This window comes from Oncorhynchus mykiss, chromosome 2 (assembly GCF_057628025.1).
Source record: "Oncorhynchus mykiss isolate SJ-2025 chromosome 2, ASM5762802v1, whole genome shotgun sequence".
In the NCBI taxonomy this organism is placed as follows: Eukaryota; Metazoa; Chordata; class Actinopteri; order Salmoniformes; family Salmonidae; genus Oncorhynchus; species Oncorhynchus mykiss.
Genome location: NC_143023.1, coordinates 5,262,055 through 5,287,150, shown reverse-complemented (window position 1 = coordinate 5,287,150; position 25,096 = coordinate 5,262,055). Strand labels below are relative to the sequence as shown.

Here is a 25,096-nt window from a genome sequence, read left to right as displayed (position 1 = left end):
CCCCACATGGGGCTGGTGTGATATCCACTCAGGCCTGGCTAGTCAAACCCCCACATGGGGCTGGTGTGATATCCACTCAGGCCTGGCTAGTCAAACCCCCACATGGGGCTGGTGTGATATCCACTCAGGCCTAGCTAGTCAAACCCCCACATGGGGCTGGTGTGATATCCACTCAGGCCTGGCTAGTCAAACCCCCACATGGGGCTGGTGTGATATCCACTCAGGCCTGGCTAGTCAAACCCCCACATGGGGCTGGTGTGATACCCACTCAGGCCTGGCTAGTCAAACCCCCACCTGGGGCTGGTGTGATATCCACTCAGGCCTGGCTAGTCAAAACTCCACCTGGGGCTGGTGTGATATCCACTCAGGCCTAGCTAGTCAAACCCCCACCTGGGCTGGTGTGATACCCACTCAGGCCTAGCTAGTCAAACCCCTACCTGGGGCTGGTGTGATATCCACTCAGGCCTAGCTAGTCAAACCCCCACATGGGGCTGGTGTGATATCCACTCAGGCCTAGCTAGTCAAACCCCTACCTGGGGCTGGTGTGATACCCACTCAGGCCTGGCTAGTCAAACCCCCACATGGGGCTGGTGTGATATCCACTCAGGCCTGGCTAGTCAAACCCCCACATGGGGCTGGTGTGATATCCACTCAGGCCTGGCTAGTCAAACCCCCACCTGGGGCTGGTGTGATATCCACTCAGGCCTGGCTAGTCAAACCCCCACATGGGGCTGGTGTGATATCCACTCAGGCCTGGCTAGTCAAACCCCCACATGGGGCTGGTGTGATATCCACTCAGGCCTGGCTAGTCAAACCCCCACATGGGGCTGGTGTGATATCCACTCAGGCCTGGCTAGTCAAACCCCCACATGGGGCTGGTGTGATATCCACTCAGGCCTGGCTAGTCAAACCCCCACATGGGGCTGGTGTGATATCCACTCAGGCCTGGCTAGTCAAACCCCCACCTGGGCTGGTGTGATACCCACTCAGGCCTAGCTAGTCAAACCCCTACCTGGGGCTGGTGTGATATCCACTCAGGCCTAGCTAGTCAAAACTCCACCTGGGCTGGTGTGATATCCACTCAGGCCTGGCTAGTCAAACCCCCCAACCTGGAGTGATATCCAGCCAGAGACGAAGTTACTGCTCACAAATCAAATCCATGTGTGTAATTAGCTAACCCCAACAGTAATTAGATCAATGTTTGTGATGCTAAGAGTTGCACAACTGTCGAATTCGACGTTTGCACTTTAACCTCGTAGTCTCGTAGTCATTGTATCGTTTTCAAATCCAAAAGTGCTGGAATACAGAGCTAAAAACCCAGAAGACGTGTCACTGTCCCAATACTTCTGGACGTCCCAGTATTTCATTATGTTCTCGGTCCTAACTTCAACTGTCTGTCTGACCCATTATTACACTACAATAACAAACTATAAGCAAATGTTCAGCGCCACATTACACGGACACCCCCGTCCCCCCGTCCCCGTCCCAGCAGGCTCATTATAAACCTGGTTTCAAAAGATGCCAAAAAGTTGTGAAATGTCTTTTCAAAAAGAGAGAGAGAGACGTTTTCTCTTTTAACGGTCGTAAAACATGTGTTTCTCTCACCGGGGAAGAGAAGGATCACGTTTTATCGTGTTTGTAGGTTTGTCCATGTCTTGAGGGATACAGGGACCTGCTGGGGACGAGCCTCAAACAGGGTTGTGTCCCAAATGCCAGCCAATCTCCAAATATACAGTGTGCTTCTTATGACCAGGCCTCTGTGTAGTGCACTATATAGGGAATGGGGTGTGTTTTGGGATGTAGACCGTGTTGTGGGGAGTTTGGGGTGGGGGTGGGGGGGCTCCAGGCACGGGCTCCAGGCACGGGCTCCAGTTACAATGAGGTCAAACACAGCTGAGAGAGCCTCGGAGAACACTAACCTGCTCAAACACGGTCTGTCAGGAGGGGCCTGGAAACGCAGAGCTGACGGGTGCTGTCTGAGACAGACAGACAGAAAGAGACAGACAGACAGACAGACAGACAGACAGACAGACAGACAGACAGACAGACAGACAGACAGACAGACAGACAGACGGAGACAGACAGACAGACAGAGGGAGACAGACAGACAGACAGAGGGAGACAGACAGACAGACAGAGGGAGACAGACAGACAGAAAGAGGGAGACAGACAGACAGAAAGAGGGAGACAGACAGACAGAAAAGAGGGAGACAGACAGACAGACAGACAAGAGGGAGACAGACAGACAGAAAAGAGGGAGACAGACAGACAGACAGACAGACAGACAGACAGAAAAGAGGGAGACAGACAGACAGACAGACAGAAAAGAGGGAGACAGACAGACAGACAGACAGACAGAAAAGAGGGAGACAGACAGACAGACAGAAAAGAGGGAGACAGACAGACAGACAGTTTGGACAATGGATTTATTATGTGTTGTTGCATCAAACCAGTTTGAGCTGTAAACGGTCCTCCTCCCTTACAGAAATCTGTTATTTCAAAGACTTGCGTAACGTTTGGAAGAATTAGCACCTTTTTTCAAACAAGGTCGATATTTTTACTGGACTGCTGGGGGGGGGGGGGGGGGGGGGTTGTAGATGTGATCTGAGGCGGCGCGACAGGGGGGGTGTGTAGATGTGATCTGAGGCGGCGCGACACTTGTTCTGTTTATTGTAGCTTACTATTTCATATGTTTTGAATGTACTTCTGTGGTTGGCTGTGACTGTTGGCAGTGGACCGTCGTTGTCGTTGCCAACCCAGTTTATGACTCGCCGTCATAAACAATTGATAATCTGCCGGTTGTGTTATTATTCCCAGCACCATAACGTCAGTGATTACATTCACACCGCTGTTATTATCATCTGGCTCGGAAAACAACTGACGAGGTCTTGCCAGGATATGTTATGTTAAATTTAAACCAGTTAGTACCAGTTAATCTCTATTTTATCAGATGTTATGTACAGGATAACACTAACTATGACTGGAAACTGAATAAGCTACTGTAGTTTTATGCACAATGTGCATTTCTAGTTTTCTCAAAGCTTTTCTAAAACAAAGACCCTATTCCTAAACCGCTTCCTGTGTTTTTATGGATTTAACTTGACACGGTATCAGTGATTCTATTCATACCAATGGATTTAACTTGACACGGTATCAGTGATTCCATTCACACCAATGGATTTAACTTGACCCGGTATCAGTGATTCCATTCATACCAATGGATTTAACTTGACCCGGTATCAGTGATTCCATTCACACCAATGGATTTAACTTGACCCGGTATCAGTGATTCCATTCATACCAATGGATTTAACTTGACACGGTATCAGTGATTCCATTCATAACAAGGGATTTAACTAGACACGGTATCAGTGATTCCATTCATAACAAGGGATTTAACTAGACACGGTATCAGTGATTCCATTCATACCAATGGATTTAACTAGACACGGTATCAGTGATTCCATTCATACCAATGGATTTAACTAGACACGGTATCAGTGATTCCATTCATACCAATGGATTTAACTTGACACGGTATCAGTGATTCCATTCACACCAATGGATTTAACTTGACCCGGTATCAGTGATTCCATTCATACCAATGGATTTAACTTGACCCGGTATCAGTGATTCCATTCATACCAATGGATTGAACTTGACCCGGTATCAGTGATTCCATTCACACCAATGGATTTAACTTGACCCGGTATCAGTGATTCCATTCATACCAATGGATTTAACTTGACCCGGTATCAGTGATTCCATTCATACCAATGGATTTAACTTGACCCGGTATCAGTGATTCCATTCATACCAATGGATTTAACTTGACCCGGTATCAGTGATTCCATTCATACCAATGGATTTAACTTGACCCGGTATCAGTGATTCCATTCATACCAATGGATTTAACTTGACACGGTATCAGTGATTCCATTCATAACAAGGGATTTAACTAGACACGGTATCAGTGATTCCATTCATACCAATGGATTTAACTAGACACGGTATCAGTGATTCCATTCATACCAATGGATTTAACTAGACACGGTATCAGTGATTCCATTCATACCAATGGATTTAACTTGACACGGTATCAGTGATTCCATTCACACCAATGGATTTAACTTGACCCGGTATCAGTGATTCCATTCATACCAATGGATTTAACTTGACCCGGTATCAGTGATTCCATTCATACCAATGGATTGAACTTGACCCGGTATCAGTGATTCCATTCACACCAATGGATTTAACTTGACACGGTATCAGTGATTCCATTCATACCAATGTATTTAACTTGACCCGGTATCAGTGATTCCATTCATACCAATGGATTTAACTAGACACAGTATCAGTGATTCCATTCATACCAATGGATTTAACTTGACACGGTTTCAGTGATTCCATTCATACCAATGGATTTAACTTGACCCGGTATCAGTGATTCCATTCATACCAATGGATTTAACTTGACCCGGTATCAGTGATTCCATTCATACCAATGGATTTAACTTGACCCGGTATCAGTGATTCCATTCATACCAATGGATTTAACTTGACACGGTATCAGTGATTCCATTCATACCAATGGATTTAACTTGACACGGTATCAGTGATTCCATTCATACCAATGGTATTACTACCACTGGCTTGGCTTAGAAAACAATTGTGAAACTTTACAATATTCTGAACATTACTTTTGTCCAGCTGTAAAGTTGGTTGAAGCTGTAAAGTTGGTTGAAGCTGTAAAGTTGGTTGAAGCTGTAAAGTTGGTTGAAGCTGTAAAGTTTAAGCTGTAAAGTTGAATGTGTTCTGACCCTGTTCCCCCAGGTACGTCTCATGACTGGCGGTTGCGGTGTGACGCGGTGAATCTGTACTACACTCTGTTTGGTCTGACGCGTCCCTCCTGCCTGCCCCTGCCCGAGCTGGGCCTGGTACTCAACCTCAAGGAGAAGAAGGCCGTGCTCAACCCCACTATCAAGCCTGAACAGGGACCAGACACCACAGAGATGACTGGCAACACCATGGGCGTTCATATCCCTGTCATGGGCTTCACTAGCAGTGTAACAAGAACAAAAAATACTAACGATTTAACCTTTTTAATATAATTCAGATATTTTAGTGGGGACTTGGGCCTTATTGTGTCTTATTAAATCTTCACTTAAAATCTTTTCTGCCAACCTCATCTAAGTTTTGTTATAACACTAATTTCCCTTTCTCCCCCTCTATCTCTTCCCTCCCTCCCTCTCTCTCTCTCTCTTCCCTCCCTCCCTCTCTCTCTTTCCCCTTCCCCTCTCTAGCTGGATGAGGGCCTGATCACCATGGAGACAGTGTCCAGCGTGTCTATGTCCAGTGGTGTGGCCCCGCCCCCTCAGGGTCTGAAGAGGAAGTTGGACAGTGTCGTTGGCCCACTGGGCTCGTCCTCACCGGAGCCAGGCCAGGTCCTGCAGGAAGAGGACACCAGTAAAAAATTCAAGATCAGAGTAAGGATCTCGAGCACCGTGGGGAGGCGCTTTTACTACAGGCTTTACCCAGTTGTGTGTGTGTGTGTGTGTGTGTGTGTGTGTGTGTGTGTGTGTGTGTGTGCACGTGTCCATGTGTTAGTGTGTGTGTCCATGTGTTAGTGTGTGTGTCCATGTGTTAGTGTGTGTCCATGTGTTAGTGTGTGTGTCCATGTGTTAGTGTGTGTGTCCATGTGTTAGTGTGTGTGTCCATGTGTTAGTGTGTGTGTCCATGTGTTAGTGTGTGTGTGAGCCATTTCAGGCTTCCCTGAGGACTGAAGCAGTGCCACTGTGGACTCAGTGTGTCTGTGTTAATCTATCTCTTTCCTTTTAAACTGATACAATACAACTGGCGCAATCCCATAGCTGATCGTATTTGACTTGACGCGAATCACTGTGGGTTGTGAGGGTGTTGAACGATGATGATGATTCAGTTCAACTCCATGGAGGAAGATCAGATGGTTATGACTGATGATGATGATGTTTCAGTTCAACTCCATGGAGGAAGATCAGATGGTTATGACTGATGATGATGATGTTTCAGTTCTACACCGTGGAGGAAGATCAGATGGTTATGACTGATGATGATGATGTTTCAGTTCAACTCCATGGAGGAAGATCAGATGGTTATGACTGATGATGATGATGTTTCAGTTCAACTCCATGGAGGAAGATCAGATGGTTATGACTGATGATGATGATGTTTCAGTTCAACTCCATGGAGGAAGATCAGATGGTTATGACTGATGATGATGATGATGTTTCAGTTCAACTCCATGGAGGAAGATCAGATGGTTATGACTGATGATGATGATGTTTCAGTTCAACTCCATGGAGGAAGATCAGATGGTTATGACTGATGATGATGATGTTTCAGTTCAACTCCATGGAGGAAGATCAGATGGTTATGACTGATGATGATGATGTTTCAGTTCAACTCCATGGAGGAAGATCAGATGGTTATGACTGATGATGATGATGTTTCAGTTCAACTCCATGGAGGAAGATCAGATGGTTATGACTGATGATGATGATGTTTCAGTTCAACTCCATGGAGGAAGATCAGATGGTTATGACTGATGATGATGATGTTTCAGTTCAACTCCATGGAGGAAGATCAGATGGTTATGACTGATGATGATGTTTCAGTTCAACACCGTGGAGGAAGATCAGATGGTTATGACTGATGATGATGATGTTTCAGTTCAACTCCATGGAGGAAGATCAGATGGTTATAGCTGATGATGATGATGAGGTTGTTGTTTCAGTTCAACACCGTGGAGGAAGATGAGATCAGATGGTTATGACTGATGATGATGTTGTTGTTTCAGTTCAACACCGTGGAGGAAGTTGAGATCAGATGGTATGACTGATGATGATGTTGTTGTTTCAGTTCAACACCGTGGAGGAAGATGAGATTGACATGGAGAGTCCCCATGACAGCCAGGCGTTCATCCACCACCACCTCAACATCCTGGAGAGGCCATCCACACCAGGTCAGCACCCCGTCAAACATCCTGCACGTATCATTCTGCTTTCAGACAATCTAGTCCTTTTTTTTTTCAAGAACACTATGCACTTCTAGCTGATTGACATTCAGTACTTTAAATCCGTGTCTTCCTGTCTCCTCTCTCCCCTCCTCAGGTAAGGAACCTCCAGCCGTGGACCAGGCCGTCCTCTCCCTGCCTGTCACCCCCTTACCTTCTTCCTTCGGCAAAGAGTCCACCTCTTCCTCCAAACACAGCGGTGACCACCACCATCACCACCACCACCACGAGCACAAGAAGAAGAAGAAGAAGAAGCACAAACATAAACACAAACACAAACATGAGAGTAAAGACAAGGAGAGGGACTCCCATGCCTTCAGTAACAGCCCTGCTAGTGGACGCTCCGTGAGGTCTCCATCCATGTCTGAATAGAACACAGCGCTGCCTCCTGGTTGGTCCTTCAGTAACAGCCCTGCTAGTGGACGCTCCGTGAGGTCTCCATCCATGTCTGACTGAGCTGTGAAACATCATCCTCAAGACTAGACTCCAACTGTCAGTGGTTCAACTCCTCTGAATAGACCTTACTGGTTTGCTGCGTGTCAACTAGCCTGGAATCCACACTAAATATTGCTTTCAGAGCTAAGTTTAGTTTGAATTTGGAAAATGGAGCAATATTCAGTGTGGATCCAGGGCTGGCCCTGCAGTTAGTGTAGGAATGTGTGTAGCCTAACCGACATTCTGTGACGTCTTCATTAACCACACAGAGAGGCAGACCTGTGGGCCTCTCCAGAAGGGAGCCCTTTGGTTTTAAAAGCATCCCAGTCTCCAATCACCTTAACCACACACATACACACCCACCACACACACACACTTCTGGCTGTGCCCGAACCTGTCTGTCTCCTACCATCATCAACAACATTTTCAGTTAGTGGCTGTGCGTCCTCACAAGGGAACCTCTTCAGCCTGTTGAACCCGGTCTCATAGACTGCCACTAGACTTTCCCCCGCGTTGCCCTGGACATGGACTTACAGGTTTACTTTAACCCTGCAATTAAACTAAGAGGAGAAATTCCACTCTCGTTCAGAGACCCAATCAATTCAAAGATGGCAGAATCAAGAATGAGATGTTTCTAAACGTGTAGGATGTAGAATTTATAGTAAAATATAAATTGTCTCTAATTAGGCGGACCTGCAGTAGACCATGACTGTTTTGCGTTCTAAACCGCACCCTATTCGTTATATAGTACACTATGTTTGACCAGGGCCCATACGGCTCTGGTCAAAAGTAGTGCATTTTATTGGGAATAGGGTGCCATTTTGGATGTAGCCGTGACTAATAGCCTAATTGGTGCCCTGTATGACATCACCATACTGAAGAGTCATTGGGTTGTTCTATACCTGTTTCTATTGCATTCATATGGCACTGTTTCTAACCATGCATGTTTTAACTGTTGTTTTTACTGTTAAAGTCATTAGATTGTGTCCTTCTTGTCCCTCACCCAATCAGTAACTAGATTGTGGGTGGTCTCCTTGTCCCTCACCCAATCAGTAACTAGATTGTGGATGGTCTCCTTGTCCCTCACCCAATCAGTAACTGTTCTGTTCTTTATTCATTATGTACTCCAGTTGTGTTGGAACCTTTTCATCTAGGTTGGACATGACTACATTATTAAAGATGTTGGAAAATAAACCTTCTGAAGTCAAGAATGTGTGTTTTTATTCATTTTCTTCAATTAACGCTCAATATATAACAACAATTACACTTTGAAATGTTGTATACCAAGAATGTAATAACCAAGAGCATAAACTTTGAATAATTGCTCCCAACCACAAAAGGCAGATGGACATTTATCAGAGGAGAATGTAAATGAGATCTGGCGGTGTAGCTGTGGTCTTTAGTATCCTTGTTCTACCCTTACAACTACCTCACTGCCCGGCCCAGTAACGACTGCCACACTGCCCGGCCCAGTAACGACTAACGACTGCCACACTGCCCGGCCCAGTAACGACTAACGACTACCTCACTGCCCGGCCCAGTAACGACTAACGACTACCTCACTGCCCGGCCCAGTAACGACTAACGACTACCTCACTGCCCGGCCCAGTAACGACTAACGACTACCTCACTGCCCGGCCCAGTAACGACTACCTCACTGCCGGCCCAGTAACGACTAATGACTACCTCACTGCCCGGCCCAGTAACGACTACCTCACTGCCCGGCCCAGTAACGACTAACGACTACCTCACTGCCCGGCCCAGTAACGACTAACGACTACATCACTGCCCGGCCCAGTAACGACTACCTCACTGCCCGGCCCAGTAACGACTAACGACTACCTCACTGCCCGGCCCAGTAACGACTAACGACTACATCACTGCCCGGCCCAGTAACTACTACATCACTGCCCGGCCCAGTAACGACGAACGACTGACTACCTCACTGCCCGGCCCAGTAACGACTAACGACTACCTCACTGCCCGGCCCAGTAATGACTAACGACTACCTCACTGCCCGGCCCAGTAACGACTACCTCACTGCCGGCCCAGTAACGACTACCTCACTGCCTGCCCAGTAACGACTAACGACTACCTCACTGCCGGCCCAGTAACGACTAACGACTACCTCACTGCCCGGCCCAGTAACGACTAACGACTACCTCACTGCCCGGCCCAGTAACGACTACCTCACTGCCGGCCCAGTAATGACTAACGACTACCTCACTGCCCAGCCCAGTAACGACTAACGACTACCTCACTGCCGGCCCAGTAACGACTACCTCACTGCCGGCCCAGTAACGACTAACGACTACCTCACTGCCGGCCCAGTAACGACTACCTCACTGCCGGCCCAGTAATGACTACCTCACTGCCGGCCCAGTAACGACTACCTCACTGCCGGCCCAGTAACGACTACCTCACTGCCCGGCCCAGTAACGACTACCTCACTGCCCGGCCGAGTAACGACTACCTCACTGCCGGCCCAGTAACGACTAACGACTACCTCACTGCCTGCCCAGTAACGACTAACGACTACATCACTGCCCGGCCCAGTAACTACTACATCACTGCCCGGCCCAGTAACTACTACAATACTGCCCGGCCCAGTAACGACTACCTCACTGCCGGCCCAGTAACGACTACCTCACTGCCGGCCCAGTAACGACTACCTCACTGCCCGGCCCAGTAACTACTACATCACTGCCCGGCCCAGTAACGACTACCTCACTGCCCAGCCCAGTAACGACTACCTCACTGCCGGCCCAGTAACGACTACCTCACTGCCCAGCCCAGTAACGACTACATCACTGCCCGGCCCAGTAACGACTACCTCACTGCCCAGCCCAGTAACGACTACCTCACTGCCGGCCCAGTAACGACTACCTCACTGCCGGCCCAGTAACGACTACCTCACTGCCCGGCCCAGTAACGACTACCTCACTGCCCGGCCCAGTAACGACTACCTCACTGCCCGGCCCAGTAACGACTACCTCACTGCCGGCCCAGTAACGACTACCTCACTGCCGGCCCAGTAACGACTACCTCACTGCCGGCCCAGTAACGACTACCTCACTGCCCGGCCCAGTAACGACTACCTCACTGCCCGGCCCAGTAACGACTACCTCACTGCCCGGCCCAGTAACGACTACCTCACTGCCCGGCCCAGTAACGACTACCTCACTGCCGGCCCAGTAACGACTACCTCACTGCCGGCCCAGTAACGACTACCTCACTGCCCAGCCCAGTAACGACTACCTCACTGCCGGCCCAGTAATGACTACCTCACTGCCGGCCCAGTAACGACTACCTCACTGCCGGCCCAGTAATGACTACCTCACTGCCGGCCCAGTAATGACTACCTCACTGCCCAGCCCAGTAACGACTACCTCACTGCCGGCCCAGTAACGACTACCTCACTGCCCAGCCCAGTAACGACTACCTCACTGCCGGCCCAGTAATGACTACCTCACTGCCCGGCCCAGTAACGACTACCTCACTGCCGGCCCAGTAACGACTACCTCACTGCCGGCCCAGTAACGACTACCTCACTGCCGGCCCAGTAATGACTACCTCACTGCCGACCCAGTAACGACTACCTCACTGCCGGCCCAGTAACGACTACCTCACTGCCGGCCCAGTAATGACTACCTCACTGCCCGGCCCAGTAACGACTACCTCACTGCCGGCCCAGTAACGACTACCTCACTGCCCAGCCCAGTAACGACTACCTCACTGCCCGGCCCAGTAACGACTACCTCACTGCCCGGCCCAGTAACGACTACCTCACTGCCGGCCCAGTAACGACTAACGACTACCTCACTGCCCAGCCCAGTAACGACTACCTCACTGCCGGCCCAGTAACTACTACATCACTGCCCGGCTCAGTAACGACTACCTCACTGCCCGGCCCAGTAACGACTACCTCACTGCCGGCCCAGTAATGACTACCTCACTGCCCAGCCCAGTAACGACTACCTCACTGCCGGCCCAGTAACGACTACCTCACTGCCCGGCCCAGTAACGACTACCTCACTGCCCAGCCCAGTAACGACTACCTCACTGCCGGCCCAGTAACGACTACCTCACTGCCCGGCCCAGTAACGACTACCTCACTGCCCGGCCCAGTAACGACTAACGACTACCTCACTGCCGGCCCAGTAACGGCTAACGACTACCTCACTGCCGGCCCAGTAACGGCTAACGACTGACTACCTCACTGCCGGCCCAGTAACGACTAACGACTACCTCACTGCCCAGCCCAGTAACGACTACCTCACTGCCCAGCACAGTAACTACTACCTCACTGCCGGGTAGTAACGACTAATGACTACCTCACTGCCGGGTAGTAACGACTAATGACTACCTCACTGCCGGGTAATAACGACTAATGACTACCTCACTGCTCTGCCCAGTAACGACTAATGACTACCTCACTGCTCTGCACAGTAACGACTAATGACTACCTCACTGCCGGGTAATAACGACTAATGACTACCTCACTGTTCTGCCCAGTAACGACTAACGACTACCTCACTGCTCGGCCCAGTAACATCTTTCAGTGCTCTGGTTCTTGACCTAATCTCCTCACATGTCCCAAATTGGTGAGTTTCTTGTCATGTTTGCTCCGTTTCCATTTGAACTCAGTAATCATATTCTTGTCAGGTTGAGTATAATAATCTACTCTGGAATCTTCCCATATCTGCAACAATATACATTTTTACATTTGATTTGTTGTTTCCCTCATCAAACCCTGAATGACAAAACAAACGTATCTATTGGCAACAAACCAATGGCGCTCCAGTCCTCCACCGACTCTGCCAAATCCTGTGTGGTCTGTCCTGGAGGCAGAAAGCACCAGGGGTTAGTTATGGTACAACTCAGTCCAGGGTTAGAACCAGGGTTAGAACCAGGGTTAGTTATGGTACAACTCAGTCCAGTGTTAGAACCAGGGTTAGTTATGGTACAACTCAGTCCAGGGTTAGAACCATGGTTAGTTATGGTACAACTCAGCCCAGTGTTAGAACCAGGGTTAGAACCGGGGTTAGTTATGGTACAACTCAGTCCAGTGTTAGAACCAGTATTAGAACCAGGGTTAGTTATGGTACAACTCAGTCCAGTGTTAGAACCAGTGTTAGAACCAGGGTTAGTTATGGTACAACTCAGTCCAGTGTTAGAACCAGGGTTAGAACCAGGGTTAGTTATGGTACAACTCAGTCCAGTGTTAGAACCAGGGTTAGTTATGGTACAACTCAGTCCAGTGTTAGAACCAGGGTTAGTTATGGTACAACTCAGCCCAGTGTTAGAACCAGGGTTAGTTATGGTACAACTCAGCCCAGTGTTAGAACCAGGGTTAGTTATGGTACAACTCAGTCCAGGGTTAGAACCAGTGTTAGAACCGGGGTTAGTTATGGTACAACTCAGCCCAGTGTTAGAACCAGGGTTAGTTATGGTACAACTCAGTCCAGGGTTAGAACCAGGGTTAGTTATGGTACAACTCAGTCCAGGGTTAGAACCAGTGTTAGAACCAGGGTTAGAACCGGGGTTAGTTATGGTACAACTCAGCCCAGTGTTAGAACCAGGGTTAGTTATGGTACAACTCAGTCCAGGGTTAGAACCGGGGTTAGTTATGGTACAACTCAGTCCAGGGTTAGAACCAGTATTAGAACCAGGGTTAGTTATGGTACAACTCAGTCCAGGGTTAGAACCAGGGTTAGAACCGGGGTTAGTTATGGTACAACTCAGTCCAGTGTTAGAACCAGGGTTAGAACCAGGGTTAGTTATGGTACAACTCAGCCCAGTGTTAGAACCAGGGTTAGTTATGGTACAACTCAGTCCAGTATTAGAACCAGGGTTAGTTATGGAACATCTCAGTCCAGTGTTAGAACCAGGGTTAGTTATGGTACAACTCAGTCCAGTGTTAGAACCAGGGTTAGAACCAGGGTTAGTTATGGTACAACTCAGCCCAGTGTTAGAACCAGGGTTAGTTATGGTACAACTCAGCCCAGTGTTAGAACCAGGGTTAGTTATGGTACAACTCAGTCCAGTGTTAGAACCAGGGTTAGTTATGGTACAACTCAGTCCAGTGTTAGAACCAGGGTTAGTTATGGTACAACTCAGTCCAGTGTTAGAACCAGGGTTAGTTATGGTACAACTCAGCCCAGTGTTAGAACCAGGGTTAGTTATGGTACAACTCAGCCCAGTGTTAGAACCAGGGTTAGTTATGGTACAACTCAGCCCAGTGTTAGAACCAGGGTTAGTTATGGTACAACTCAGTCCAGTGTTAGAACCAGGGTTAGTTATGGTACAACTCAGCCCAGTGTTAGAACCAGGGTTAGTTATGGTACAACTCAGCCCAGTGTTAGAACCAGGGTTAGTTATGGTACAACTCAGCCCAGTGTTAGAACCAGGGTTAGTTATGGTACAACTCAGTCCAGTGTTAGAACCAGGGTTAGTTATGGTACAACTCAGCCCAGTGTTAGAACCAGGGTTAGTTATGGTACAACTCAGTCCAGTGTTAGAACCAGTATTAGAACCAGAGTTAGTTATGGTACAACTCAGTCCAGGGTTAGAACCAGGGTTAGAACCGGGGTTAGTTATGGTACAACTCAGTCCAGTGTTAGAACCAGGGTTAGAACCAGGGTTAGTTATGGTACAACTCAGCCCAGTGTTAGAACCAGGGTTAGAACCGGGGTTAGTTATGGTACAACTCAGTCCAGTGTTAGAACCAGTGTTAGAACCGGGGTTAGTTATGGTACAACTCAGTCCAGTGTTAGAACCAGGGTTAGTTATGGTACAACTCAGTCCAGTGTTAGAACCAGGGTTAGAACCAGGGTTAGTTATGGTACAACTCAGCCCAGTGTTAGAACCAGGGTTAGTTATGGTACAACTCAGTCCAGTGTTAGAACCAGGGTTAGTTATGGTACAACTCAGTCCAGTGTTAGAACCAGGGTTAGTTATGGTACAACTCAGTCCAGTGTTAGAACCAGGGTTAGTTATGGTACAACTCAGTCCAGTGTTAGAACCAGGGTTAGAACCAGGGTTAGTTATGGTACAACTCAGCCCAGTGTTAGAACCAGGGTTAGTTATGGTACAACTCAGCCCAGTGTTAGAACCAGGGTTAGAACCAGGGTTAGTTATGGTACAACTCAGCCCAGTGTTAGAACCAGGGTTAGTTATGGTACAACTCAGCCCAGTGTTAGAACCAGGGTTAGTTATGGTACAACTCAGCCCAGTGTTAGAACCAGGGTTAGTTATGGTACAACTCAGTCCAGTGTTAGAACCAGGGTTAGAACCAGGGTTAGTTATGGTACAACTCAGCCCAGTGTTAGAACCAGGGTTAGTTATGGTACAACTCAGCCCAGTGTTAGAACCAGGGTTAGTTATGGTACAACTCAGCCCAGTGTTAGAACCAGGGTTAGTTATGGTACAACTCAGTCCAGTGTTAAAAACCAGGGTTAGAACCAGGGTTAGTTATGGTACAACTCAGCCCAGTGTTAGAACCAGGGTTAGTTATGGTACAACTCAGTCCAGTGTTAGAACCAGTATTAGAACCAGGGTTAGTTATGGTACAACTCAGTCCAGTGTTAGAACCAGGGTTAGTTATGGTACAACTCAGCCCAGTGTTAGAGCCAGGGTTAGAACCGGGGTTAGTTATGGTACAACTCAGTCCAGTGTTAGAACCAGGGTTAGAACCAGGGTTAGTTATGGTACAACTCAACCCAGTGTTAGAACCAGGGTTAGAACCGGGGTTAGTTATGGTACAACTCAGTCCAGTGTTAGAACCAGTGTTAGAACCGGGGTTAGTTATGGTACAACTCAGTCCAGTGTTAGAACCAGGGTTAGTTATGGTACAACTCAGTCCAGTATTAGAACCAGGGTTAGTTATGGTACAACTCAGTCCAGTGTTAGAACCAGGGTTAGAACCGGGGTTAGTTATGGTACAACTCAGTCCAGTGTTAGAACCAGTGTTAGAACCAGGGTTAGTTATGGTACAACTCAGCCCAGTGTTAGAACCAGGGTTAGTTATGGTACAACTCAGCCCAGGGTTAGAACCGGGGTTAGTTATGGTACAACTCAGTCCAGGGTTAGTTATGGTACAACTCAGTCCAGGGTTAGTTATGGTACAACTCAGTCCAGTGTTAGAACCAGGGTTAGTTATGGTACAACTCAGTCCAGGGTTAGTTATGGTACAACTCAGTCCAGTGTTAGAACCAGGGTTAGTTATGGTACAACTCAGTCCAGGGTTAGTTATGGTACAACTCAGCCCAGTGTTAGAACCAGGGTTAGAACCAGGGTTAGTTATGGTACAACTCAGTCCAGTGTTAGAACCAGGGTTAGTTATGGTACAACTCAGTCCAGGGTTAGTTATGGTACAACTCAGCCCAGTGTTAGAACCAGGGTTAGAACCAGGGTTAGTTATGGTACAACTCAGTCCAGTATTAGAACCAGGGTTAGTTATGGTACAACTCAGCCCAGTGTTAGAACCAGGGTTAGTTATGGTACAACTCAGTCCAGTGTTAGAACCAGGGTTAGTTATGGTACAACTCAGTCCAGTGTTAGAACCAGGGTTAGTTATGGTACAACTCAGTCCAGGGTTAGAACCGGGGTTAGTTATGGTACAACTCAGTCCAGTGTTAGAACCAGTGTTAGAACCAGGGTTAGTTATGGTACAACTCAGTCCAGTGTTAGAACCAGGGTTAGTTATGGTAAACTCAGCCCAGTGTTAGTTTGGGTATAAATCACACCAGTGTTAGTTTGGGTATAAATCCCACCAGGGTTAGTTTGGGTATAAATCACACCAGGGTTAGTTTGGGTATAACTCACTCCAGGGTTAGTTAGGGTATAAATCCCAGCAGGGTTAGTTTGGGTATAAATCACACCAGTGTTAGTTTGGGTATAAATCACACCAGTGTTAGTTTGGGTATAAATCACACCAGTGTTAGTTTGGGTATAAATCACACCAGTGTTAGTTTGGGTATAAATCACACCAGTGTTAGTTTGGGTATAAATCACACCAGGGTTAGTTTGGGTATAAATCACACCAGTGTTAGTTTGGGTATAACTCACACCAGGGTTAGTTTGGGTATAAATCACACCAGGGTTAGTTTGGGTATAAATCACACCAGGGTTAGTTTGGGTATAAATCACACCAGGGTTAGTTTGGGTATAAATCACACCAGTGTTAGTTTGGGTATAACTCACACCAGTGTTAGTTTGGGTATAAATCACACCAGTGTTAGTTTGGGTATAAATCACACCAGTGTTAGTTTGGGTATAACTCACTCCAGGGTTAGTTAGGGTATAAATCACACCAGTGTTAGTTTGGGTATAACTCACTCCAGGGTTAGTTAGGGTATAACTCACACCAGGGTTAGTTTGGGTATAAATCACACCAGGGTTAGTTTGGGTATAAATCACACCAGTGTTAGTTTGGGTATAAATCACACCAGTGTTAGTTTGGGTATAAATCACACCAGTGTTAGTTTGGGTATAACTCACACCAGTGTTAGTTTGGGTATAACTCACACCAGGGTTAGTTTGGGTATAACTCACTCCAGGGTTAGTTTGGGTATAACTTGTTCCAGGGTTAGTTAGGGTATAAATCCCACCAGGGTTAGTTTGGGTATAACTCACACCAGGGTTAGTTTGGGTATAACTCACACCAGGGTTAGTTTGGGTATAACTCACTCCAGGGTTAGTTAGGGTATAACTCACTCCAGGGTTAGTTAGGGTATAACTCACACCAGTGTTAGTTTGGGTATAACTCACACCAGGGTTAGTTTGGGTATAACTCACACCAGGGTTAGTTTGGGTATAACTCACACCAGGGTTAGTTTGGGTATAACTCACTCCAGGGTTAGTTAGGGTATAACTCACTCCAGGGTTAGTTAGGGTATAAATCCCACCAGGGTTAGTTTGGGTATAACTTGTTCCAGGGTTAGTTAGGGTTTAAATCCCACCAGGGTTAGTTTGGGTATAACTCACACCAGTGTTAGTTTGGGTATAACTCACACCAGGGTTAGTTTGGGTATAACTCACTCCAGGGTTAGTTAGGGTATAAATCACACCAGTGTTAGTTTGGGTATAACTCACACCAGTGTTAGTTTGGGTATAACTCACACCAGGGTTAGTTTGGGTATAACTCACACCAGGGTTAGTTTGGGTATAACTCACTCCAGGGTTAGTTAGGGTATAACTCACTCCAGGGTTAGTTTGGGTATAAATCACACCAGTGTTAGTTTGGGTATAACTCACACCAGGGTTAGTTTGGGTATAACTCACACCAGGGTTAGTTTGGGTATAACTCACTCCAGGGTTAGTTAGGGTATAAATCCCAGCAGGGTTAGTTAGGGTACAACTCACACCAGGGTTAGTTTGGGTATAACTCACTCCAGGGTTAGTTTGGGTATAACTCACTCCAGGGTTAGTTAGGGTATAAATCCCAGCAGGGTTAGTTTGGGTATAAATCCCACCAGGGTTAGTTTGGGTATAACTCACTCCAGGGTTAGTTTGGGTATAACTCACACCAGGGTTAGTTTGGGTATAAATCACTCCAGTGTTAGTTTGGGTATAACTCACTCCAGGGTTAGTTAGGGTATAAATCACACCAGGGTTAGTTTGGGTATAAATCCCACCAGGGTTAGTTTGGGTATAACTCACTCCAGGGTTAGTTTGGGTATAACTCACACCAGGGTTAGTTTGGGTATAAATCACTCCAGTGTTAGTTTGGGTATAACTCACACCAGGGTTAGTTTGGGTATAACTCACACCAGGGTTAGTTAGTTAGGGTATAAATCCCACCAGGGTTAGTTTGGGTATAACTTGTTCCAGGGTTAGTTGGGGTTTAAATCCCACCAGGGTTAGTTTGGGTATAACTTGTTCCAGGGTTAGTTAGGGTATAAATCACTCCAGTCTAGAGCAGACTAGGAGCAGGCATCACTCGGCAGAGAATCATGGTTCTTTGGAAATTGGTTCTGTAAGGCTTTATGATCCATGCAAATGCGTCGTGTGCGTCCGCATGTGTCCCTTTCCGTTTACAATGAGAACTTATGTTTTGCGAATAGGCGCCCATGACTATTATGCGTTTATTACTGGTTGTCAGATGTTTTCAGGGCTTTCAGCAAGGAAGTTTTACTCTCCTTTTGTTTTCTAAATCATTTGCAGTACAAGGGGATGATGATGATCATTTCAAAGTGGCGACCGATTTGAAAAGTATCAAAGGGTATTGTTATGCATTCACCGGGGTGGTCTCTCCTTGCATTCATTGTTTAGTATCCTACCGCGCACTGCGCGCAGTAAAATGAAACGGCAGCATAAGCACTTTTCCTTGATTTAGTGGCTTGAGAGCTGGAAGGAAGCTCCCTCTGGCACCGTGAACAGGTGTTCATCTGAAATCACAAAACTTGGCCACCACACCGTTCTTGCGCTCAGTCTTAGTGATAGTCGGGGTGCAGTCAGGACGCACGGTAACGAACCGAACAGGGACCACTGCGATAAACACATGAATTCTGTAGGACGGACCTGACATAATGGGGAAATATAAGATATCATTTAAACAGGTATGATGGAAATGACCAAAGATGGTTTAGAAAACTCTGTGATATTACAATGTAGGATGTTCAAGAGAGAATACCTGGGTTATGATGGATTGTTCTGGCATGCTCCCCGCTATATTTACTGTGGGAGACTTGTCGTTATCGCCTCATATGTTTCACGTTTCATTTTATGTGACAATATTTTGTAGAATTGTATCATTTATCTGTTGTTTCGTTCATTTTCAAAGATGTTCTGTGTCCTCTCCGTCGTCTGTGGTTCGGATATCTGCTCGGGGTATGTTTATGACCGCCCTGAAAGGTCTGTAGAGGAGGCTGCTTCTTCAAGGACAGACAGTAAGCAAGATTGGACAACTGTTTTGCAATAAATATAGATATTTTGGGGGGACTTCCATCTCTCCCTTTCTCTCTATCTCTCTCTCTCTGACAATAGTTGATGGGTATTATTTTTTTGTCTATTACAGTATTGAAATTGTGAATTTAAAAATAAATGTTTGTATAATGACATATTGGGTGTTCTGCACTAACATTGTGCATGGTATACTACAAGCACAGCTGAATCATTTTATCTGTCATTTAGTTACCAAAATAAGCTTTACAGTATGTTTTGGAAAAGCCTTTATGTATTCTGGCTGTAAATGTATATAAAGCCAACTTTTCTTTTGCCATTTTAAACAAGTCAGACAGAAAACTGTCTTTGATTCCCGGAGACATTAAACTAAATCTTAAACTGACTTCGGGACAAAGTAATCAATCACTCAACAGCCTGTAGACTTAACATGGAATCCATTTACCATCTAGATGATCTTTAAACATGAGCAACATACATTATACGGAACTCACTATGTTCCCTGAGGTAACCGTAGCGATGGAATTCAAAATGCAGTTTATTTGCACATCGTTTTCTATCAGATCTGTCTGCCAGTGTACACAGAACTAATAAGCAAAGAGCGTTTAAGTGTAACAAACGATTACTGTTGTCCTTTTCGCTAGTGATTGGCCTGTTCGTGTATATTAGGGGTTTGTTTGCTCGGCTCTACCTTGTGTCAATATAAAGGGAGCTATTCAGACGTTTCTGCTCCACATATTCTGACCTGGTCTGCATGTAAAAACTCAGAGGTTTGAATTATACTGTCGGGAAACTTGTCAAAGATCCCACTGCACAGCTGTGAAAGGACATTGTAATCTTTCCTTCACAGGTAGTTTGTTTCCTTTCATCCAGTTCATTCACTGTGTCTGGGATGGGTTTGACATCGAGTAAATTACTAGTTATATGCCTCATACAGCTTTTCCTGTGCAGTAAACTGAGTTTGAATCTTCACAGAATTCGTCCACGTGCTTCTCCTGGCGTTGCCCAGGTTTTTCCTGCTGCAGGTTTGTTCCTGAATCCACAAGGAACATCTTATTGTGTACTGTATGTTACACTGGCTTGGTTCCCTCTGTTCCTCTCCCCAATCTCAGGGGAAACTTCCTATCCCCAACTTCAGGGAAGAGTTACTCTCCCCAACCTCTGGGAATACTTCCTCTCACCAACCTCAGGGGAAACTTCCTCTCCCCAACCTCAGGGAGGTGTTCCTCTCCCCAACCTCAGGGAGGTGTCCCTCTCCCCAACCTCAGGGAGGTGTTCCTCTCCACAACCCCAGGGAGGTGTTTCTCTCCCCAACCTCAGGGAGGTGTTCCTCTCCACAACCTCAGGGAGGTGTCCCTCTCCCCAACCTCAGGGAGGTGTTTCTCTCCCCAACCTCAGGGAGGTGTTCCTCTCCCCAACCTCAGGGAGGTGTTTCTCTCCCCAACCTCAGGGAGGTGTTTCTCTCCCCAACCTCAGGGAAGTGTTCCTCTCCCCAACCTCAGGGAAGACTTCCTCTCCCCAACCTCAGGGAGGTGTTTCTCTCCCCAACTTCAGGGAAGACCTCCTCTCCCCAACCTCAGGGAGGTGTCCCTCTCCCCAACCTCAGGGAAGACTTCCTCTCCCCAACCTCAGGGAAGACTCCTCTCCCCAACCTCAGGGAGGTGTTTCTCTCCCCAACCTCAGGGAGGTGTTTCTCTCCCCAACCTCAGGGAAGACTTCCTCTCCCCAACCTCAGGGAGGTGTTTCTCTCCCCAACTTCAGGGAAGACCTCCTCTCCCCAACCTCAGGGAGGTGTTCCTCTCCCCAACTTCAGGGAAGACTTCCTCTCCCCAACCTCAGGGAGGTGTTTCTCTCCCCAACCTCAGGGAGGTGTTCCTCTCCCCAACCTCAGGGAGGTGTCCCTCTCCCCAACCTCAGGGAAGACTTCCTCTCCCCAACCTCAGGGAGGTGTTTCTCTCCCCAACCTCAAGGAGGTGTTCCTCTCCCCAACCTCAGGGAAGTGTTCCTTTCCCCAACCTCAGGGAGGTGTTCCTCTCCCCAACCTCAGGGAGGTGTTCCTCTCCCCAACCTCAGGGAGGTGTTCCTCTCCCCAACCTCAGGGAGGTGTTCCTCTCCCCAACCTCAGGGAGGTGTTCCTCTCCACAACCTCAGGTTGGTGTCCCTCTCCCCAACCTCAGGGAAGACCCCCTCTCCCCAACCTCAGGGAGGTGTTCCTCTCCCCAACCTCAGGGAGGTGTCCCTCTCCCCAACCTCAGGGAAGTGTTGAGTAGTAGAGATTTTTAAAACCCAAATAGAACTGTCTTACTAGCAGCTGTGGATCCATAGTGACTGAATCCATGCTCTATTTTCAATAGTGAAACAGAGCATGGATTCAGAGTATACTCCAAGCTTCTCTTGCAATACTCTCTCATAAAAAAAGGTGCTACCTAGTTTTCTCAGAGTATAGTTTCTCAGAGTATATCTCCAGTAGATGTTAACGGTTGTCTCCCTCTCTCTCTCCCTGACAGCTCCCTCAGTAGATTTAAACGGTTGTCTCTCTCTCTCTTTCTGACAGCTCCCTAGGTAGATATAAACGGTTGTCTCTCTCTCCCTGACAGCTCCCTCAGTATATATTAACGGTTGTCTCTCTCTCTCTCTCTCTTTCTCCCTGACAGCTCCCTCAGTAGATATTAACGGTTGTCTCTCTCTCTCTCCCTGACAGCTCCCTCAGTAGATATTAACGGTTGTCTCTCTCTCTCTCTCTCTCTCCCTGACAGCTCCCTCAGTAGATATTAACGGTTGTCTCTCTCTCCCTGCCAGCTCCCTCAGTAGATATTAACGGTTGTATCTCTCTCCCTGACAGCTCCCTCAGTAGATATTAACGGTTGTCTCTCTCTCTCTCTCTCTCTCTCCCTGACAGCTCCCTCAGTAGATATTAACGGTTGTCTCTCTCTCTCTTTCTCTCTCTCTCTCCCTGACAGCTCCCTCAGTAGATATAAACGGTTGTCTCTCTCTCCCTGCCAGCTCCCTCAGTAAATTTTAACGGTTGTCTCTCTCTCCCTGACAGCTCCCTCTTTAGATATTAACGGTTGTCTCTCTATCCCTGACAGCTCCCTAGGTAGATATTAATGGTTGTCTCGCTCTCTCTCCCTGCCAGCTCCCTCAGTAGATATTAACGGTTGTCTCTCTCTCTCTCTCCCTGCCAGCTCCATCAGTAGATATTAACGGTTGTCTCTCTCTCTCTCCCTTTCATCTCCCTCAGTAGATATTAACGGTTGTCTCTCTCTCTCTCTCTCTCTCTCTCTCTTTCCCTTTCATCTCCCTCAGTAGTTGTTAATGGTTGACTCTCTCTCTTTCATCTCCCTCAGTAGTTGTTAATGGTTGTCTCTCTCTCTCTCTCTCTGCCAGCTCCTTCAGACTCCCCGTGGATCAGCACGTCAGGATCCTGCAAGAACAGATGCTTTGAATTGGACGAGGCTGAACCTCCCAACTGCCGCTGTGACAACTTATGTAAAACCTATAACAGCTGCTGCCAGGATTTTGATGAGCACTGCTTGAGAACAGGTAAGCCTGAAGCCTGCCAGCCTGTCTGTCTGGGTTGGTGGTCCCCCCCTGCTCCCTTTCATGTTCCCTCAACATGGTGGTCTTACATCTCAGTTCAACTCCTCTCCCCAGTCCAAGTTGTACATGTTCCAGAATGTTCAGTACGTTGTATTGCATCAATGTAGGGTTCAAAATGAACACACGCTTTACTTCATACTTACTGACCATCACCATCTCTGTCAGTTTCTACCTCATGTATATGACCTTATGGTGACTTGACTCATTGTTGAATGGGACACCCTGCTGCAGTTCTAATGGGTCGTTGTTACCTATGTAACATCCTCTCTCATTAATTGATTGAATAAATGATTGATTGTGTCCAGAGGGAGGGTTTGAGTGCAGTAAGGAGCGCTGTGGAGAGACCAGGAAGGACCAGCATGCCTGTCACTGTTCTGAGGACTGTCTGGCCAAAGGAGACTGCTGTACCAACTACAAAACACTCTGTAAAGGTTAGACTGATACTAGTGCTGCGTGTGCTTTAGCCAACCCTTCTGACTGTTGTTGTCATGACATACACTATCGGTCCAAAGCTTTACAACACCTACTCATTCAAGGGTTTTTCTTTATTTTTACTATTTTCTACATTGTAGAATAATAGTGAAGACATCAAAACTATGACAGAACACATATGGAATCATGTAGTAACCCAAAAAGTGTTAAACAAATCAAAATATATTTTATATTTGAGATTCTTCAAATAGCCACCCTTTGCCTTGATGACAACTTTGCACACTCTTGGCATTCTCTCAACCAGCTTCATGAGGTAGTCACCTGGAATGCATTTGGAATGCAACAGGTGTGCCCTCTTAAAAGTTAATTTGTGGAATTTATTTCATTCTTAATACATTTCAACCAATCAGTTGTGTTGTGACAAAGTAGGGGTGGTATACAGAAGATAGCCTTATTTGGTAAACAGCCAAGTCCATATTATGGCAAGAACAGCTTAAACATGCATAGAGAAACGATAGTCCATCATTACTTTAAGACATGAAGGTCAGTCAATTTCAAGAACTTTGAAAGTTTCTTCAAGTGCAGTCGCAAAAACCATCAAGCGCTGTGATGAAACTGGCTCTCATGAGGACCGCCACAGGAAAGGAAGACCCAGAGTTACCTCTGCTGCAGAAGATAAGTTCATTAGAGTTACCAGCCTCAGAAATTGCAGCCCAAATAAATGCTTCACAGAGTTCAAGTAACAGACACATCTCAACATCAGCTGTTCAGAGACTGTGTGAATCAGGCCTTCATGGTCGAATTGCTGCAAAGAAACCACTACTAAAGGACACCAATAAGAAGAGACTTGCTTGGGCCAAGAAACACGAGCAATGGACATTAGACTGGTGGAAATGTGATCTTCGGCCTGATGAGTCCAAATTGGAGATTTTTGGCTCCAACCACTGTGTCATTATGAGACGCAGAGTAGGTGAACGGATGATCTCTGCATGTGTATTTCCCACCGTAAAGCATGGAGGAGGAGGTGTTATGGTGTGGGGGTGCATTGCCGGTGACAATGTCTGTGATTTATTTAGAATTCAAGGCACATTTAACCAGCATGGCTATCACAGCATTCTGCAGCGATACGCCATCCCACCTGGTTTGGGCTTAGTGGGACTACCAATTGTTTTTCAACAGGACAATGACTCAACACACCTCCAGGCTGTATAAGGGCTATTTGAGCAAGAAGGGGGAGGATGGAGTGCTGCATCAGATGACCTGGCCTCCACAATCACCTGACCTCAACCAAATTGAGATGGTTTGAGATGAGTCGGACCGCAGAGTGAAGGAAATAGCAGCAAACAAGTGCTCAGCATATGTGGGAACTCCTTCAAGACTGTTGGAAAAGCATTCCAGGTGAAGCTGGTTGAGAGAATGCCAAGAGTGTGCAAAGCTGTCATCAAGGCAAAGGGTGGCTATTTGAAGAATCTCAAATATAAAATATATTTTGATTTGTTTAACACTTTTTTGGTTACTACATGATTCCATATTTGTTATTACTATTGGTCTATAATGTAGAAAATAGCAAAAATAAAGAAAAACCCTTGAATGAGTAGGTGTTCTAAAACTTTTGACTGGTCATGTACCTCTCTGACTGTATCCTATATGGTGGTAGCGGAAGGTTGTATT

At 46.8% G+C, this 25,096-nt stretch overlaps 2 protein-coding genes across 5 annotated transcripts in view; both read left to right on the top strand.

The window, feature by feature from the left end:
• Nucleotides 1–8,697, top strand: part of LOC110520743 (transcription initiation factor TFIID subunit 2) — a 44,754-nt gene extending 36,057 nt beyond the window's left edge. Inside the window, exons 24-27 of one of the 3 annotated variants that reach the window (XM_090186138.1) lie at nucleotides 4,837–5,069; nucleotides 5,307–5,489; nucleotides 6,901–7,003; nucleotides 7,152–8,697. In XM_090186138.1, coding sequence (XP_090042264.1) covers nucleotides 4,837–5,069; nucleotides 5,307–5,489; nucleotides 6,901–7,003; nucleotides 7,152–7,426 — 794 coding nt within the window. In that variant the 3' untranslated portion in view covers nucleotides 7,427–8,697. The other 2 variants (XM_090186144.1, XM_090186140.1) reach the window with 2 other exon arrangements.
• A 9,842-nt stretch (nucleotides 8,698–18,539) lies between these two features.
• LOC149984768 (autotaxin-like) overlaps nucleotides 18,540–25,096 on the top strand; it is a 43,472-nt gene continuing 36,915 nt past the window's right edge. For both annotated transcript variants that reach the window (XM_090186129.1, XM_090186122.1), the window contains exons 1-4: nucleotides 18,540–19,050; nucleotides 19,275–19,380; nucleotides 22,781–22,936; nucleotides 23,299–23,424. In XM_090186129.1, the coding sequence (XP_090042255.1) occupies nucleotides 19,021–19,050; nucleotides 19,275–19,380; nucleotides 22,781–22,936; nucleotides 23,299–23,424 (418 nt within the window). In that variant the 5' untranslated portion in view covers nucleotides 18,540–19,020. The remainder of the gene's footprint in view (nucleotides 19,051–19,274; nucleotides 19,381–22,780; nucleotides 22,937–23,298; nucleotides 23,425–25,096) is intronic.